We start from the raw sequence: 15,140 nt of genomic DNA, 5'->3' as shown, positions 1-15,140 counted from the left end.
TTGGTACCACATATAGAAAAAAAACCGGAAGTGGTGCCGAGGCTCAAGTGGTAGAGCTCTATCCTTGAGAAAGTCCAAGGACAGTGCTCAGGCCCTGAGCTCAAGCCCAGGACTGGCAAAAACAAACAAACAAAAAAAGAGTCCCACAGACTTTTCTGCTTCAGCTGGCTTCTCACTGTGATCCTCAGATCTTAATCTCCTGAGTGAGTAGGTAGGATCACTATCATGAACCACCAGTACCTGGTAGCTATTTAAGTTTTTGGCTTAGATTTTCTTTTTCCTTTTTTGCCAATCCTGGCTTGAACTCAGGGCCTGAGCACTGTCCTTGGGTTTTCTCAAGGCTAGAGCCACAGCACCACTTCTGGATTTTTTCTATGTATGTGGTACGGAGGAATCGAACCCAGATCTTTGTGCATGTTAGGCAAGCACTCTATCACTAGGCCAAACTCCCAGACTAGATTTTCTTAATAATTGTTAAAGACATTGAATATATTCACTAATACTAGTCCTTGAAACTGGCGAGAAAACAACATATTCTTTCAGAGAAGTTACACATTCTAATGGAAATAACTACTTACTTGGGGACACTTTTGTGTAACACTAAAAGTTCCCTTCCTGAAACACTCTAAGTGAAAGGCAATAGGCAACAAAAACTGAAACACTGAGGGTGGTGTCCTGATCACTCACCATAACTTAGGGAAGCTCAAATTACCTGAAGCTGAATTTTTAAGCAGTTATTATTTTTTTTTCCTGGAATGATGAGAACAAACCTGGAAGCACATATCTGTTACTTTTTCTTCACCAACTCTCCACCTCTTTAAACTAGAGAACTGAAAACCACTAAGGGCATTCACTACCCTTTGGTATTTTCTTTTTAAAGTCATTTTAAGTCATTACTATGATAAACACAAACCCTTCACAATGGAATCGCATGAGTCTTAAGGCAAATTATGAATGAGAATTTTATCTATCTATCCATTTATCCATAAAGAGACTATAGATTACATGTTCTATATAGAAGGTATGTCTACATATCTACTAATTGCTAGAGAGATGCATTATACACCGGATACATATGGCATTATGTGTCAGTAAATATAGATGTGTAGTCCCTGAACTTCGAAGCCATCTGCGACCGTCTCTCTTTGGGAGGCAGGAGGTGGACAGGAGGATAGGAGGTGGTAAAGTGAACACGGATGTCATGAAAAGCTGGCACAGGGAGACACTAGAGCCAGGCATATCAGGAAGGTCAAGGCAGAGGCTGGGAGGCTCGCAGATGCGGGGGTGAGGGGTGGGGTGGGGAATGGGAAGTAGGAGGGGAGAGATTCGGCTGGGCAGGGGTGTGGGGAGGGAGGTGGGAAAGAAGAACTGGAAGTTGATAGTGAATGTGATGGGGACCCGCAGGGAGAAAGCCAGGACGGGAGAGGGGAGGGTGAGGAGGAAGAGGGGGCAATGAGGAGAAGAGAGAGGGAGGGGTCCAAGGATCAGGCTGCGGGGGGGGGGGGGGGAGCGCCGAGGGAGGGAAGACGGGAGGGGAGGGATGGGGAGGGGAAAAGGAAGGAGGGGGAGAGGACCCCCTCCCACTCGCCGGCCCCGCCCCTCTCCCCCCCCCCGGCCCCCGCTTACCAACGGCAGCAGGAAGCCCCACAGCAGGGCGGCGGGGAACCGGGGCGGCCGCGGCGGTCGCCCCATTGGGCCGGCGACGCCCGAGGCGCGGCGAGGCGCAGCGGGTCGGGGCTCGGCGGGGAGACTCGGGGGCCCTGAGCGGCGGCGGCGTCTGGGACGCTGAGGCCGGGACGCTGAGGCCGGGACGCTGAGGCCGGGCCGCGGCGGCAGCGCTGACTTCCTCTTCCGGCCCCGCCCGGGAGGCGCGGAAACTCCCGCGTGGGCCGCGGAGTCGGCGCCCCGCCGCCCGCCCGCCGCGCGCCCCTCGCCCGCCCCTCGCCCGGCCTGGGCTCTTCCTCCACCCTGGTGCTGGAGCTGACTCGACCGCATCCCCGTTAGACCCCCCCCCCCACCACTCTAGACACGTTTAACTTTGGCCCCAGCCCGCTGCCAGCCTCCTCCCACCCCCATCTCCACCAGGTAAGGCACTAGCGTTTGTGGCCTCAGTTTCCCACCCGGACAGCCATGCCGCCCAGCTCTAGCGTATGCTTTGTCGTAGTAGAAGATCGGACCGTGTCACCTCATCCTTCCTGGAGCAACAAAATCTTTACTGTGTCTGTGAAGTTGACATAATGTGACCCCTTATCTCCACCCCTCTCCCAAGGCATTAAGACACTGGGCCTTGTTGGGGGTCCTTCTGGCCCTTGGGCTGGTAAGTCCTTCCACTGCAACACCTTGGCATCTTTCTTTGTATTTTGCATTCTCTTAGTCTCCTGCTTACTCATTTATGGATTTATTTACTATAATATTTTATGATATTTGGAAGTGGTGATTTGGCTCAAGTGGCATAGCACTAGCATTGAGCAAAAACGCTCAGGGACAACACCCAGGCCCTGAGTTCAAGAGTGCACACACACACTCACACAGGTATTTGGTATGTGGCCCCTGCCTGATTTGTGTGCGGCTATATCCCTTACCATTACAATATTAGGCACATACTAGGTCCTCAAATATTGGTTGGATGAATATTTAATACCAAATACTGAATAAGCTAGGTGTTCTTGCCATCCTGCATGTCATAGAGAAGGACATGGATGCAGGAGCAAACAGGGTTCTGGGTGAATGGAGGCTCTTGTTAGCACAAAATGCTGTGGAACTATCAAAGAGGGTGCCAGGAAAAAGCTCAGACTGAGCTGAGTCTAGAAGGGCAGGTTAATTTTAGCCAGGCAAAAGGCAGAGGAAGGGGGGGCACTTCCAAGAAGACCAGAGCTTTAGTGTCAAAGCCAAAGGTGGCATTAGAGGAACGACAAAACTTGAGCGTGGGTGATGTCGAGTGCTGAGAGATGAAGTGTGAGAAGAGGGCAGAGCCCAAATCACAAATAGATTGGGACTGCTTGGGACATCCGGTGGATGATGGAGAGCAAATGAAAAATAAACTAGTGACACAATGTTTTGGAAGCTCTCTGGGGTTGGCAGGGTAGCAGATGGATTGAAATAAGGCAAGAAGGAGGAAGTGGGAGGTCTCTCAGACAACTACAGACACAACATAGGCCATGTGCTGGTGGGTCAGCTTGAAACCCTAGCTGTAACTCAAGATCCTATCTGAATCTGAGGATTGTGGTTCAGAGCCAGCCTGGGCAGGAAAGTCGGAGACTCAAAGAAAAGGGACAATCCAGGCCTTGGCTAAAATAGTGTGGTAGAAAGAGTTGTAGGAGATTTTGGTAGCTGGAAGAATATGGAGATGGGTGACTTCCATGGTTCTCCAGGCCTTTTGTATTGAGATGAATGCCACAGGAAAAGGAGACGGGCGTGGGTTCTGGTAACAAGATTCTTTTGGACTTGAAATACGTGTGAAACACTAAAGTACAAATAAATGTGAGTGTGTGGGAGTCTTCATGGCACAGTGAAGTTTAGAACTGAGACATCTTGCCCATCAATCCGGGCCTCTTTCATATTTTCTGGCTGCCCAAGAGCAGCCCCATTTGCCACGTCTGTGATAGGGATACTCCCTTTTGGAATATTTACTCTTGTGGATCTTTACTTAGTGAGTCTCTAAAGTAGGTCCAGGGTTGTCTGAAGCTCTCTGGTTTTCATGCCTACATTTCCATTCCCCTTGGTTGGGAAACTTTGTCAGTGTCACACACCAGTCTCTTGTACTGTCTATCTGTTTCTTGTGCTGGGTCCACAACTCAGGGCCTTGCTTTTTTTTTTTTTTCTCAAGGCAGACACTACCATTTTAGCCACATCTCCCCTTCTAGCTTTTCACTGGTTAATTAGAGATCTAAGTCTTACAGACTTTCCTGCCCAGGCTGGCTTTGAACTGTGATCCTCAGACTTCAGCTTCTTAAGTAGCTGATATTTCAGGTATAAGCCACTGGCTCCCAGCTTGCAATCTCTTTATTTCTGTAGGTTTCTCAGTTGAAAAACGTGGCTGGTAGCTGGTCACTGGAGTGGCTTCAAACCATGATCCTCCTGATCTCTGCCTCTGGAATGGCTGGGATTATAGGTATGAGTCAAGGTGCCCAGTGGAAATATTTGTTATCTTGACTGAAGTGATGCATACATAAATGTCTTCTTGCATAAAAAAGCATCAAATTGTAGGCTTTAAATATGTACAGTTTATTGTCAGCTAATTATACTTTAATAAAGTATACTTTAATAAAATAAAACAAAAAATGATAACAAAAAAGATTCTTTGCCTAGACCGCATCATTGAGAGATTCTAGTGTCTTGCCATATTAACCAATCTGGCCTTACACTCCTGGGCTCAAGAGATATGGCTGCCTACAGTGTAGCCGGTAACTATAGGTACATGTCTCTGCTTCAGCTTCCACTATATTTTGAACACTCTCTAATAGGGTATTCTACTGCACATTCAAATTTGGGGGACACTGATACTGAGAAATTGTTACTAAATGTAAAGAATTTCTGGTTTTCAGTCAAGGGAGCTATGGAACAGATCTCATTTCCTTTTTTGTCTCTTCTTTAAAAGTAGGAAAAAGCATCCCAACTACTTTATTTTCTTTTAAAAAATTTTAAATTAACAAATATAAATGTGTGTATTTGTGGGGTGCAGTGTGGATGTTTTCATACCTATATACAATGTGGAGTGATAAGATTAGGATAATTCATTTTGTGAAGAGACGAAGACTGGACAGTTGTTTCCTCATTGTCAACTTCGAGCATCAGTTGAATTCTCACAGAACCTGGGGGTAGAAGATTTGAACAGAATCTCTTTTCCCTCCCGTCTTCAGTGAAGATTTTTTTTTTAATCTTCAGCCACACTTTGTGAGCAGCCAAACTATCAAACACAATGGCTAGCAATGTTACCGACAAGACAGATCCTTGTTCCGTGAACGCCCCTGGATTCACTGGGAATCTCAATATGCTTGTGGTCAAGAAATCTGATGTGGAAGTAATCTTCTTGAAGTATGGCAAAATTGGAGGCTGCTCTGTTCATAATGGCTTTGTCTTTGTGCAGTATGTTAATGAGAGAAATGCTCGGGCTGCTGTAGCAGGAAGGGATGGCAGGATGGTTGCTGGCCAAGTTTTAGATATAAATCTGGCTGCAGAGCCAAAAGTGAATGGAGGAAAAGCAAGTGTGAAATGATCTGCAGCGGAGATATACGGGTCAGTACCAGAATACCCTTCTCTGCCCCCTCTCCTGAGCTCCTCATTTGACTTGGAGTTTGACTTTCAGCAAGATTATGACAGGATGTACAGTTACGCAGCACATATGCTGCCGCCACCTCTTATTGCTCGGGCTGTAGTGCCCTGTAAACATCAGAGTGTATCACGAATCACCTCACAGAGGAGCAAAAGTGGCTTCAATTCTAAGAGTGATCAGCGAGGATCTTCTTCCAAGTCCGGAAAGTTGAAAGGAGATGACCTTCAAGCCATTAAGAAGGAACTGACCCAGATTAAACAAAAAGCAGATTCTTTTACTGGACAGCTTGGGGAAAAAAAAAAAAAGAAAAGGAACAGAGCAAACAAGCAGTAGAGGTGAAGAATGATAAGTCAGAAGAGGACCAGAGCAGCAGCTCCCTGAAGAAAGATGAGACTGATGTCAAGATGGTGTCTGAGGGGGGTGCAGATGACTCTACTGAGTAGGGGAACCTACTGGATGATGATGATAATGAAGATTGGGGGGAAGACCAGCAGAAGTTGATCAAGGACGATGAAAAAGAGGCTAATGAAGGAGAGGATGACTCTTAAGCACATAGTGGGGCTTAGGGATCTTATCCCATTATTTCTTTACCTAGGTGCATATCTTAAGATCAAAATTTCACCAGATCCTCTCCCCTAGTCTCCTCAGCATATGCTCACTGTTCTCCCTATCTTTGCCCATCCCATGTTCATTAATTCATATTGCCTTGAACCTAGTTCCATTTTTTTGTTTCCTTTGATGCTTCTGATAGTTCGTTAAGTCTTACCATGTAATTTTTGTTTTTAATTTTGATACCTCTTTATGACTTAACAATAAAAACAATATGGTTTTTATATAAAAAAAAAAGAGGGCTGGGAGTTTGGCCTAGTGGTAGAATGCTTGCCTCACATGTATGAAGACCCAGATTCAATTCCTAGGTACCACATATGTAGAAAAAGCCCGAAGTGGTGATGTGGCTGAAGTGGTAGGGCTCTAGCCTTGAGAAAGTCCAAGGACAGTGCTCAGGCCCTGAGTTCAGTCCCCAGGACTGGCCAAAAAAAAAAAAAAAAAAAAAGATTAGGATAATTAACCTTTTCTTTTTTTTTTTTTTTTTTGCCAGTCCTGGGCTTGAGCTCAGGGCCTGAGCACTGTCCTTGGACTTTCTCAAGGCTAGAGCTCTACCACTTGAGCCTCAGCACCACTTCTGGCTTTTTTCTATGTATGTGGCACCGAGGAATCGAACCCAGGTCTTCATGCATGCTAGGCAAGCACTTTAACCACTAGGCCAAACTCCCGGCCCCTAGGATAATTAACCTTTTCATCCTTTGGGGTGAAAAATCCACACTTTCCATTCTGTATAGACAGACGGTATGTTATTATTAAGCATAGTCATCATGCTATACAAAAGATTTCCATAATATAATCCTCACATCTCACTGAAAGTAACCAGTACCTCCTCTTTCCCTATTCATCCACATCACATGCTCTGGTTAACCAGAGCTCTAATTTTTACTTCTATGAGTTTGAATTTTTAAGATTCTATATAAATGCGATGTTTTGTTTGTTTGTTTATCGGTCATGGGGCTTGAACTCTGGACCTGGGCATTGTCCCTGAGGTCTTCAGCTCAAGACTACTGCCCTATCCCTTGAGCTACAGGTGCCACTTCTGTGTTTTCTGGTGGTTAATTGGAGGTGAGAGTCTCACAGACTTTAGTGCCCGGGCTGGCTTTGAACATGATCCTCAGATCTTAGCCTCATGAGTAGCTAGGATTACAGGAATGAGCCACTGCACTCAGCTTTTGTTTTGTTTATGTGGTATTGGGATTGAACTCGGGGCTTCATGCTTGCTAGAAAAGCACTCTGTCAGTTACCAACTGAGCCAGGCCCATGCCCCTTTACTTTTAGTTTATTTTTCAGATAGGGTCTCACAATAACTTTTTTTTTTTTTAATAAAACCAGTCCTCAGGTTTGAACTGAGAGCCTTGGTGCAGTCCCTGAGTGTTCAGGGCTAGCACTCTACCACTTGAGCTAGTGTGCCACTTCCAGCTTTTTCTGAGTATTTTTTTGAAGATAAGAGTCTCAGTGACTTCCCTACCCAGGCTGGCTTCAAATCTGATCCTCAAATCTCAGGATTATACATGTGAGCTAATGGCACCCAGCTCACACTAACTTCTGCCCAGCTGACCTCACCTGTCTCCTTTGTGGTTGGGGTTATAGGCATATGTCACTACCAGCCCAATATGTCTTTGCATAACTGGCTTTTGCAATCTAGGTTTTATCTTTGTTGTCATAAATGACAGAATCTTCTCTTTTGTAAAGGTTGAACCAATTTCATATATATATACATATATATGACATTTTGAAATCTATTCCATCTATTAGAGGCTCTTGGGTTGTTTTCATGTTGTGGCTATTGTGAAGAATGCTGCAATGAACATTGGAGACTAACTGGTTTCTTTTTTCTTTTTCTCTTTTTGCCAGTCCTGGGGCTTGCACTCAGGGCCTGGGGGTTTCTCAAGGCCTAGTGCTCTGCCACTTGAGCCACAGCACCACTTCGGGCTTTTTTTCTATGTATGTGGTATGGAGGAATTGAACCCGGTTTTTCATGCATGCTGGGCAAGCTCTCTACCACTAGGCCCAATTCCCGGCCCCCTGATTGGTTTCAATACGTTCAGATACATATCTAGAAGTGGGACTGCTGAAATCTCTCAGTTTTCATTTACGGTTGTTGGGGGGATATGTGTCCCTATCTATCCCTGAACACAACTTTGATGAGACAAGGTGCTTATTACTGTTTCAGTGAGAATAACCAATTTTACCACTCACTGTCAGTAATTATCTTCCCCCTCAATATGGTAATTGCTCAGAGTTTCCTGGCATGGTTTTGTGACAGGTCTGTCTGACTTTGGTTGGATTCCTTCCTTCTCTGATACCTGCTTATGAGGCATTTCTCCTTGAGCAGAACATATGACTTCTGGTTCACAGACATGACTAGGAACTCAGCCAGGCTACCAGCAGTGGCTTCATCACTATCTCCTCTATTTGCCAGTTCACGAACACTCATTGCTGCTCTCCAGTTCAGAACTATGTCAATCAATGAAACAGTAGGAACTTCCCACATAAAAGGGGACTGATGTGAACTTGAATAACAAAGAATTCTGAAGAGAAGTATTCTGCAGATGGGAAGGTTAAGAGAAAGGAGGGTGCATACCTTACAGTTGAAGGGCCACATATTATCCAAGATTATACATCTCAAATTAGTATTTTATCAAAGGTGTCTGACTTTAACATGAATATTATATACATAACAATGTATAGGCCGACCCCCCCATGAATTGTTTGCTGAAAAGTATGTAATTCTATTTTCTCCTTAATCCTTGGTATTAGCCATCTCCTAATTTCATTTGTTTATCATTAACCTACATCCAGCATTCACTTATACATGCCAGAGATCACAATGATAGGACTATGTGAGTTGCCAGCCTAGCCTACGCACTCTGCATGACCTGGTCAGTAAAATGCAGCCAGTCATTTCCAACCACTTGGCTCAGCTATTTAAATGAATACTAGTTTAAATGAAAGTATATTTAGGGAGGTGACCCACTGTCACGAGATTTAGACTTAAGACCATGAGTTTAAAATTCAGTAATAAAAGGGTGGCAGTCAGGAAGTAGGAAAGGGTGGGAGAAGTATATTATAACATATGAAGATAAAAGAGCAGAATATATTCTTTTAATATTTAAAGACAAGAAAGTATGCATGTGGTAAGTATACATTTTGATTAGCTTTTTACAAACTGAACACACCTGGTGACCAGCACTCACTCAGGAAATAGCATTATAGGGTGAGTGTTACTTTTGTGGTAGAGCTCATGTGAGGCCCTAGCACCACAGCAAGAAAAAGAGAGGGAAGAGGGAAAAGGGAAGGAGAAAGAGAGAGAAGGAGAAGGGAAGGAAGGAAGGGAAAGTGCATAATTAGTTTATTTATTTATTTATTTTTTATTGGTCAGTCGTGGGGCTTGAATTCTGGGCCTGGGCACTGTCCCTGAGCTCTATAGCTCAAAGCTACCACCCTACCCCTGGAGTCACAGCACCACTTCCCATTTTCTAGTGGTTAATTGGAGATAAGAGTCTCAGGGCTTTGTAGTCCCAAGCTGGCTTTAAACCGAGATCCTCAGATCTCAGCCTCCGGAGTAGCTAGGATTACAGGTGTGAGCCACCACTCCTGGCTCATTGTTAGTTTCTTAAAAGTCTCTTTTATTTGCCTTAAAAGATAACTGTTCTAGGGCCGGGAGTTTGGCCTAGTGGTAGACTACCTGCCTAGCATGCACGAAGAACCAGGTTCTATTCCTCGGTACCACATACATAAAAAACGCCAGAAGTAGTGTGGTCGCTCAGGGTAGAACACTAGGCTTGAGGAAAGCCCAAGGACAGTGCTCAGGCCCTGAGCTCAAGCCCAGGACTGGCAAAAAATAATAATAATAAACAGATAAGTAACTGTTCTAACTTCTATCAACACATATTTAGTATTGTCTCTTTTTAAAAACTTCAGGTTAACACAACTATACAAATTACACTCTTGTGTTTTGCTTCTCTCTCAACCTTATGTTTGTAAAATTTGTCCATATTACTGTACATAGTTTTATATTGGCCATTTTTGTTACCATAGGATTTCAATCTTATATATAACTATATATGAATATATAAATATATGCTCATATATAAATATATATCATATATATATAAATAAAACAAAGGGACTGGCAATGTGGTTTAGTGGTAGAGTGCTTGCTTAGCATGCACAAAGCCCTGAGTTTAGTTCCTTAGTACCACATAAACATAAAAAGCCAGAAGTAGTGCTTTGGCTCAAATGGTAGAGTGCTAGCCTTCAGCAAAAGAAGAAGAAGAAAGAAGAAGAAGAAGAAGAAGAAAGAAGAAGAGAAAGAAGAAGAAGAAGAAGAAGAAGAAGAAGAAGAAGAAGAAGAAGAAGAGGAGAAAGAAGAAGAAGAAGCAGCAGCAGCAGCAGTAGCTGCTCAGGGACAGTGTCCAAGCCCTGAGTTCAAGGTTCAGGACTGGAAAAAAGAAAAGGAAAAAAGGCATGTATTTACTCATCAGAAACAATAATTTTGCAGAAAAATGGATGAACATACCTGGGGAAAAATAAGTAAATTAAGTTAGACTCAGAGAAAAAAAACCCAGAAAAGCATATAGGTGCCCTGTCTTTGATTATGATCATTTGGAGACTTATGGTCATTGGAGACGTCCCTATTTTAGCTAACACCAAAAAGGAATGTACATATTTTAAATAATGAAGAACTTGACCTTACAAGGCATGAAAAACGGGTAAAAACTTGATCTTCTAGATTAATCTCTTTCCATTTCTGTTCCTTAAATTAGCCCTGTAGCAGTTACTCAGCTATGAGCTTAGTGCAATTTCAAGAACCCTGGGTAATTTTTATCATGAGTAAAGCTTAGGGACTATAGGTATATTACAGTGGTAAAGAGCTTACATAGAATGTTCAAGACCCTGGGTTCCAGCAATACAAACAAGGGAAATATCAGCTTGGAGCATATCCAAACTATATAGAAGATTTTCTCAAGCACCTCTCCTTTCCTTTCATGATCAAAGTCTCAACATGCATCTGTTACTGATAGGGATATATGTTTTTTATTCTTGGAAAGTGGTGTGATTTAAAAAAAATGGGTGGAGAAATATATTCAAAGGTTAGAGCATGTGGGCTCAGTTGTGGTAACTGGAGGATGGGGTAATTTGGCTATATTTCCTCCTTTGTTACTGATTCACTTAGAGTCTGTAAACTCATTGGACTGATAGCAGACTGGCAGGGAATATCTAAATTCTTACTGTGATGGTTCATTCTCCTACCACTTATTTCCCAACATTCTTCCTTTTCTTCTGAACAAAACCCAGTTGAGACACTGGAAACTGGATTGGGGGTTTGGGGGAACAGAAAGAGTTCCTTATTCTCTATGAGTCACAGAGTAAACAAATGACCCTTTGGCCCTGTAAATTGTAAAGGGCCACTTGACTTGGGTGTTTTCATTAGGAGTTTCCAAGATTTTCTTCATGTATACCAAAATTTAAGCACATGACCCAGTAAAGTAATTGTTTTTAGTAAATATTTATGCTGTTTCTACTAGAAGTGTTGTGGGGATTGAGATTACAGCCAGTGGAGCTGGTTTGGGCTGCAGGCAGGTGGTATACTATTTTCCAGTCCCACATTCAATAACTTCTTGATAGTTTGAAAGTGGCTCTAGCTGAATATCTACACCACATAAATCAGAAAATGCTAATGAATCAGGGTGTTCTCTCTTAGAAGAGCAGTTGTTAAACATGTATGATACCACTGAGTTACAGAAGTAAGCCAAACAAAAATCCTTCCTCATAGAATTCACATGTCTATGTAGACAAACTAAGTGAGCTATTTTAGAAGTGCTTTAAAGCACTAGGAGATAAACACTAGGAGAAAAAAAAAAACCAAAGCAGGAAAGAGATAAGAAGTAGGAGTAGGTGGGCATTACAATTCTAAATACAGTGGTCAGGAAAGGTCTCAGAGCAAATATCTGAGCATTGATTTTGTGTATGTGTGTGTGTGCTTGTGCCTGTGTTTGTGCCATTACTGGGGCTTGAACTCAGGGCCAGAGCACTGTCCTTTTGTTTGTTTTAACCTAAGTTTGGTACTCTAGCACTTGAGTCATACCTCCAATTTGGGCCTTTTGGTGGCTAACTGAAGGTAAGAGTCTCACAGACATTCCTGCTGAGGGTGGCTTAAAACCATGACCCTCACATCTCAGTTTCTTGATTAGCTAGGATTACAGGAGTGCCCAGTATCTGAGCATTAGTTTGGAGAAAATAAGGAAGGGAGAAAGCCATACATTTAGCTAGGAGGAGAGCAGTTGAGGAAGAAAGAACAAATGCAAGTGCAAAGGTCTTGAAGCAGAAATAGTACAAGGAGGTCACTAGATCTAGAGCTAAGTAAGAGTAGAGTAGTAGGAGAAGAGGTCCTGGAAGTAATGGGTGAAGATGGGAAGAGGTGGAAGGCCAGGTCATGAATGTCCTAAAATACCCTTGTAACATCTAAGAGACATTAACAGGGCAATTGTACTTTCTTTTTTTTTTTTTTTTTGCCAGTCCTGGGCATGAGCTCAGGGCCTGAGCACTGTCCTTGGATTTTCTCAAGGATAGGGCTCTACTACTTGAGCCACAGCACCACTTCTGGCTTTTTGCTATATATATGGTACCGAGGAATCGAACCCGGGTCTTCGTGCAGGCTAGGCAAGCACTTTACCACTAGGCCAAACTCCCAGCTCCGCAATTGTACTTTTTAACCAAATTAAAATACTGTTATGGGACATTATCATGTCAGAAATCTTTCCAGATTTGAGAGTATCTTTTAGATTGCTTCTCTTCTGTTGTTTTAGTGCTTAGACATGAGTTGTCCAATCAGATAACCATTAGTAGCATGGGGCTAATTGAATTTAAAACAACTAAAATAAAACAAAATTAAGAATTCAGTTCTCCGGCTGTATTGTCTATATCCCAAGTGACTAATAGACACATCCTAAGGGTTAATAGAAAGCCCTTGGCCAACACAGATAAACAGGCTCCATCCCAAAAGGATATGCTTTTTTTGGGCGGGGGTGGCAGGTGGCATTGCCTGTGTTAACTACAGCTTGAGTCCTGATTCTTAGCCTTTGCCCTTGCAAACTTTTGAGCAAGGACATCTTGATACAGGAATCCTGGAACCATTTGATCTGTTCAGATTGTAAGGTTCTATTTCAGGACCTCATTTCTGAAAGCACCTTTCCATAAAACCTGTAATCTTCTCTGGAGACATCCTCCACTTCATTTATATATTAAAAAAAAGTCAGTGGTCACTGGCTGTTACCTTGCTTATATAACCTGTTGTATAAATCAAGAATGGGGTTGATGTAAATTACTAGTCAGAAATGGTCCAAATTACAGATTGGATACTTCAGTGTATTCATTTATCTTGTGGTTGTTTTTGATCCTATGGATTTTCTTATTAAATAGTGTCTGAGCTATAAATAGCAAAGAGTTGAGAAATAACAAAACATTTCCATCATTTTTTCCTGTGAGATGGGATGCTTTGCAGCATAAACTTAAGCTCTTCACCCAGTTCTTCCCGACATGACCATGAGTGGGAAATGGGTCCATTAAAGGCCAGTTGTCACACAGCTGGGCACTGGTGACTCACACCTGTCATCCTAGCTACTCAGGGGGTTGAGATCTGAGGATTAGGGTTTAAAGCCACTAGGCAAAAAAAAAAGTCCTCATAAAACTCATTTCTAATTAACCTCTCAAAAATTGGAAGTGTTGCTTTGCCTCAAGAAGTAAAGTGCTAGCCTTGAGCACAAAGAGGCTCGGAGATAACACCCAGACCCTGAGTCCTCCAGACTCACTACCAACCAACAAACAAATGTGTATACCCCCATGGTCAGCTAGGGGCCCTTTCTCTGGCTGGAACTGGGAAGTAATTGGAAGACAGATGCTCATCTTCATTAAAATGACAATTATCCCATGAGCTTCCAAGCTGCATTATTTGGAGAAGGATGCTTTGCAAGCAATTAGGAGTTCATTCTTATGTTCTACTAGAAATGGGATCTTTGGGAACATGTGTATCCCCTGGGCTAAAATGGTTTGGCTGCTACCTGTAGTGGCATGTAAGCACTTCTCTGGGTTGAGGTGGCTCATAGTAGCTAAGTATCCTTTGAGATCTATCTCCCTAGTGTCCCTCTTCCTAGTCTACCCTTTTCTCCTTTCTTAGTCATAAACAATGTAGAGTTCTACAGATTGGCTACAGATCACTCCAAACTTGCCCCCAGGAAGATATAAGTGACTGATAAGGTTTAGTGCTTATTTCTCCCTTGAGTAATTTTATGGAATTCCAGCCAATCTCTTTGTTGGGATAAAGCCAAGAGAATAAAGCTCTAATTGTGTCACCTAAGTAGTTTGCTAATGTTGCTGACCTAACACCATGTTTACAGTTAGAGAACCATCCATCCAGTTTGCCCTTCATATTAATTAACAAGATTTCCTTTTACTCTCAGAATATTGGGATGATAAATTAATCACCATATTTTATAGTCCTGTAGCCTAGACAACAAATACAAGACAGAATCTTCTCAAAATTACTTTCTGGAGTTGATTTCCCTAGTAGGCGTTACACACCTTATTTTCCTTTAATTGCCAAACTGGAAACCACAAGGATACTCATGCCAGTGTCTGGAATATTTTTTTCACCCAGCATCTGGTTAAATTATGTAATAAATCTTAGTCCTTGAATAAAATGCTAAAGAAGCACAACTTTCTGAGGCTACTCCTTATCAATTAAGTAATTCTGAATGTCTAGAAAAACTCCTCTTTGGAGAAATCCTTTTATTGAATTATGTCTTCCTCCTGACATTTTAGTTGAGTTGGTTCCATTTAGTTGAGTTGTTTCTAGAGCTACAGTATCTTTGTTCACATTTTTTTGCCCATGGGCATATAGTTAGAATTTGTTCTTGTCTTGCCTTAGGTCCTGTATTTTGTGGGAAATAAGGTCTTGAAGTATCTGGCATCTGCAGAATTCTTTCTTAGTCAATCAGGCCTGGAGGCAAACTGGAACCAGGTCACTAATGGTAAACTATACCTGGATGCATACAAGTGGCATTTTAAGAGGAAGAAGGCATTAAGCCACACAGTCATAATGTTCTTTTAGAGCTATAAAAGCATATAATTTAGACACATTTGTAGCTGCCATGAGTTCCCTATTGGTATTATCAAAGCATATGTGTATTCATTTGGACTTTTTTTTTTTTTTGCCAGTTTTAGGGCTTGAACTCAAAGACTGGGCACTGTTCTTGGGTTT

General features: G+C 42.7%; 1 protein-coding gene and 1 pseudogene across 1 annotated transcript in view; one reads left to right on the top strand and one right to left on the bottom strand.

The window, feature by feature from the left end:
* The window catches only part of Sppl2a (signal peptide peptidase like 2A), a 37,999-nt gene extending 36,281 nt beyond the window's left edge, over positions 1–1,718 (bottom strand). The window contains exon 1 of the mRNA XM_090358420.1: positions 1,627–1,718. Coding sequence (XP_090214546.1) covers positions 1,627–1,692 — 66 coding nt within the window. The 5' untranslated portion in view covers positions 1,693–1,718. The remainder of the gene's footprint in view (positions 1–1,626) is intronic.
* A 3,197-nt stretch (positions 1,719–4,915) lies between these two features.
* LOC150046484 (heterogeneous nuclear ribonucleoproteins C1/C2 pseudogene) lies at positions 4,916–5,946 on the top strand (annotated as a pseudogene).
* Positions 5,947–15,140: the final 9,194 nt, after the last annotated feature.

Source organism: Megascapheus bottae, chromosome 25, assembly GCF_031878675.1.
Source record: "Megascapheus bottae isolate mThoBot1 chromosome 25, mThoBot2.hap1, whole genome shotgun sequence".
In the NCBI taxonomy this organism is placed as follows: Eukaryota; Metazoa; Chordata; class Mammalia; order Rodentia; family Geomyidae; genus Megascapheus; species Megascapheus bottae.
The sequence above is the reverse complement of the archived record's forward strand: the minus strand, read 5'-3'. Positions and strand labels throughout refer to the sequence as shown.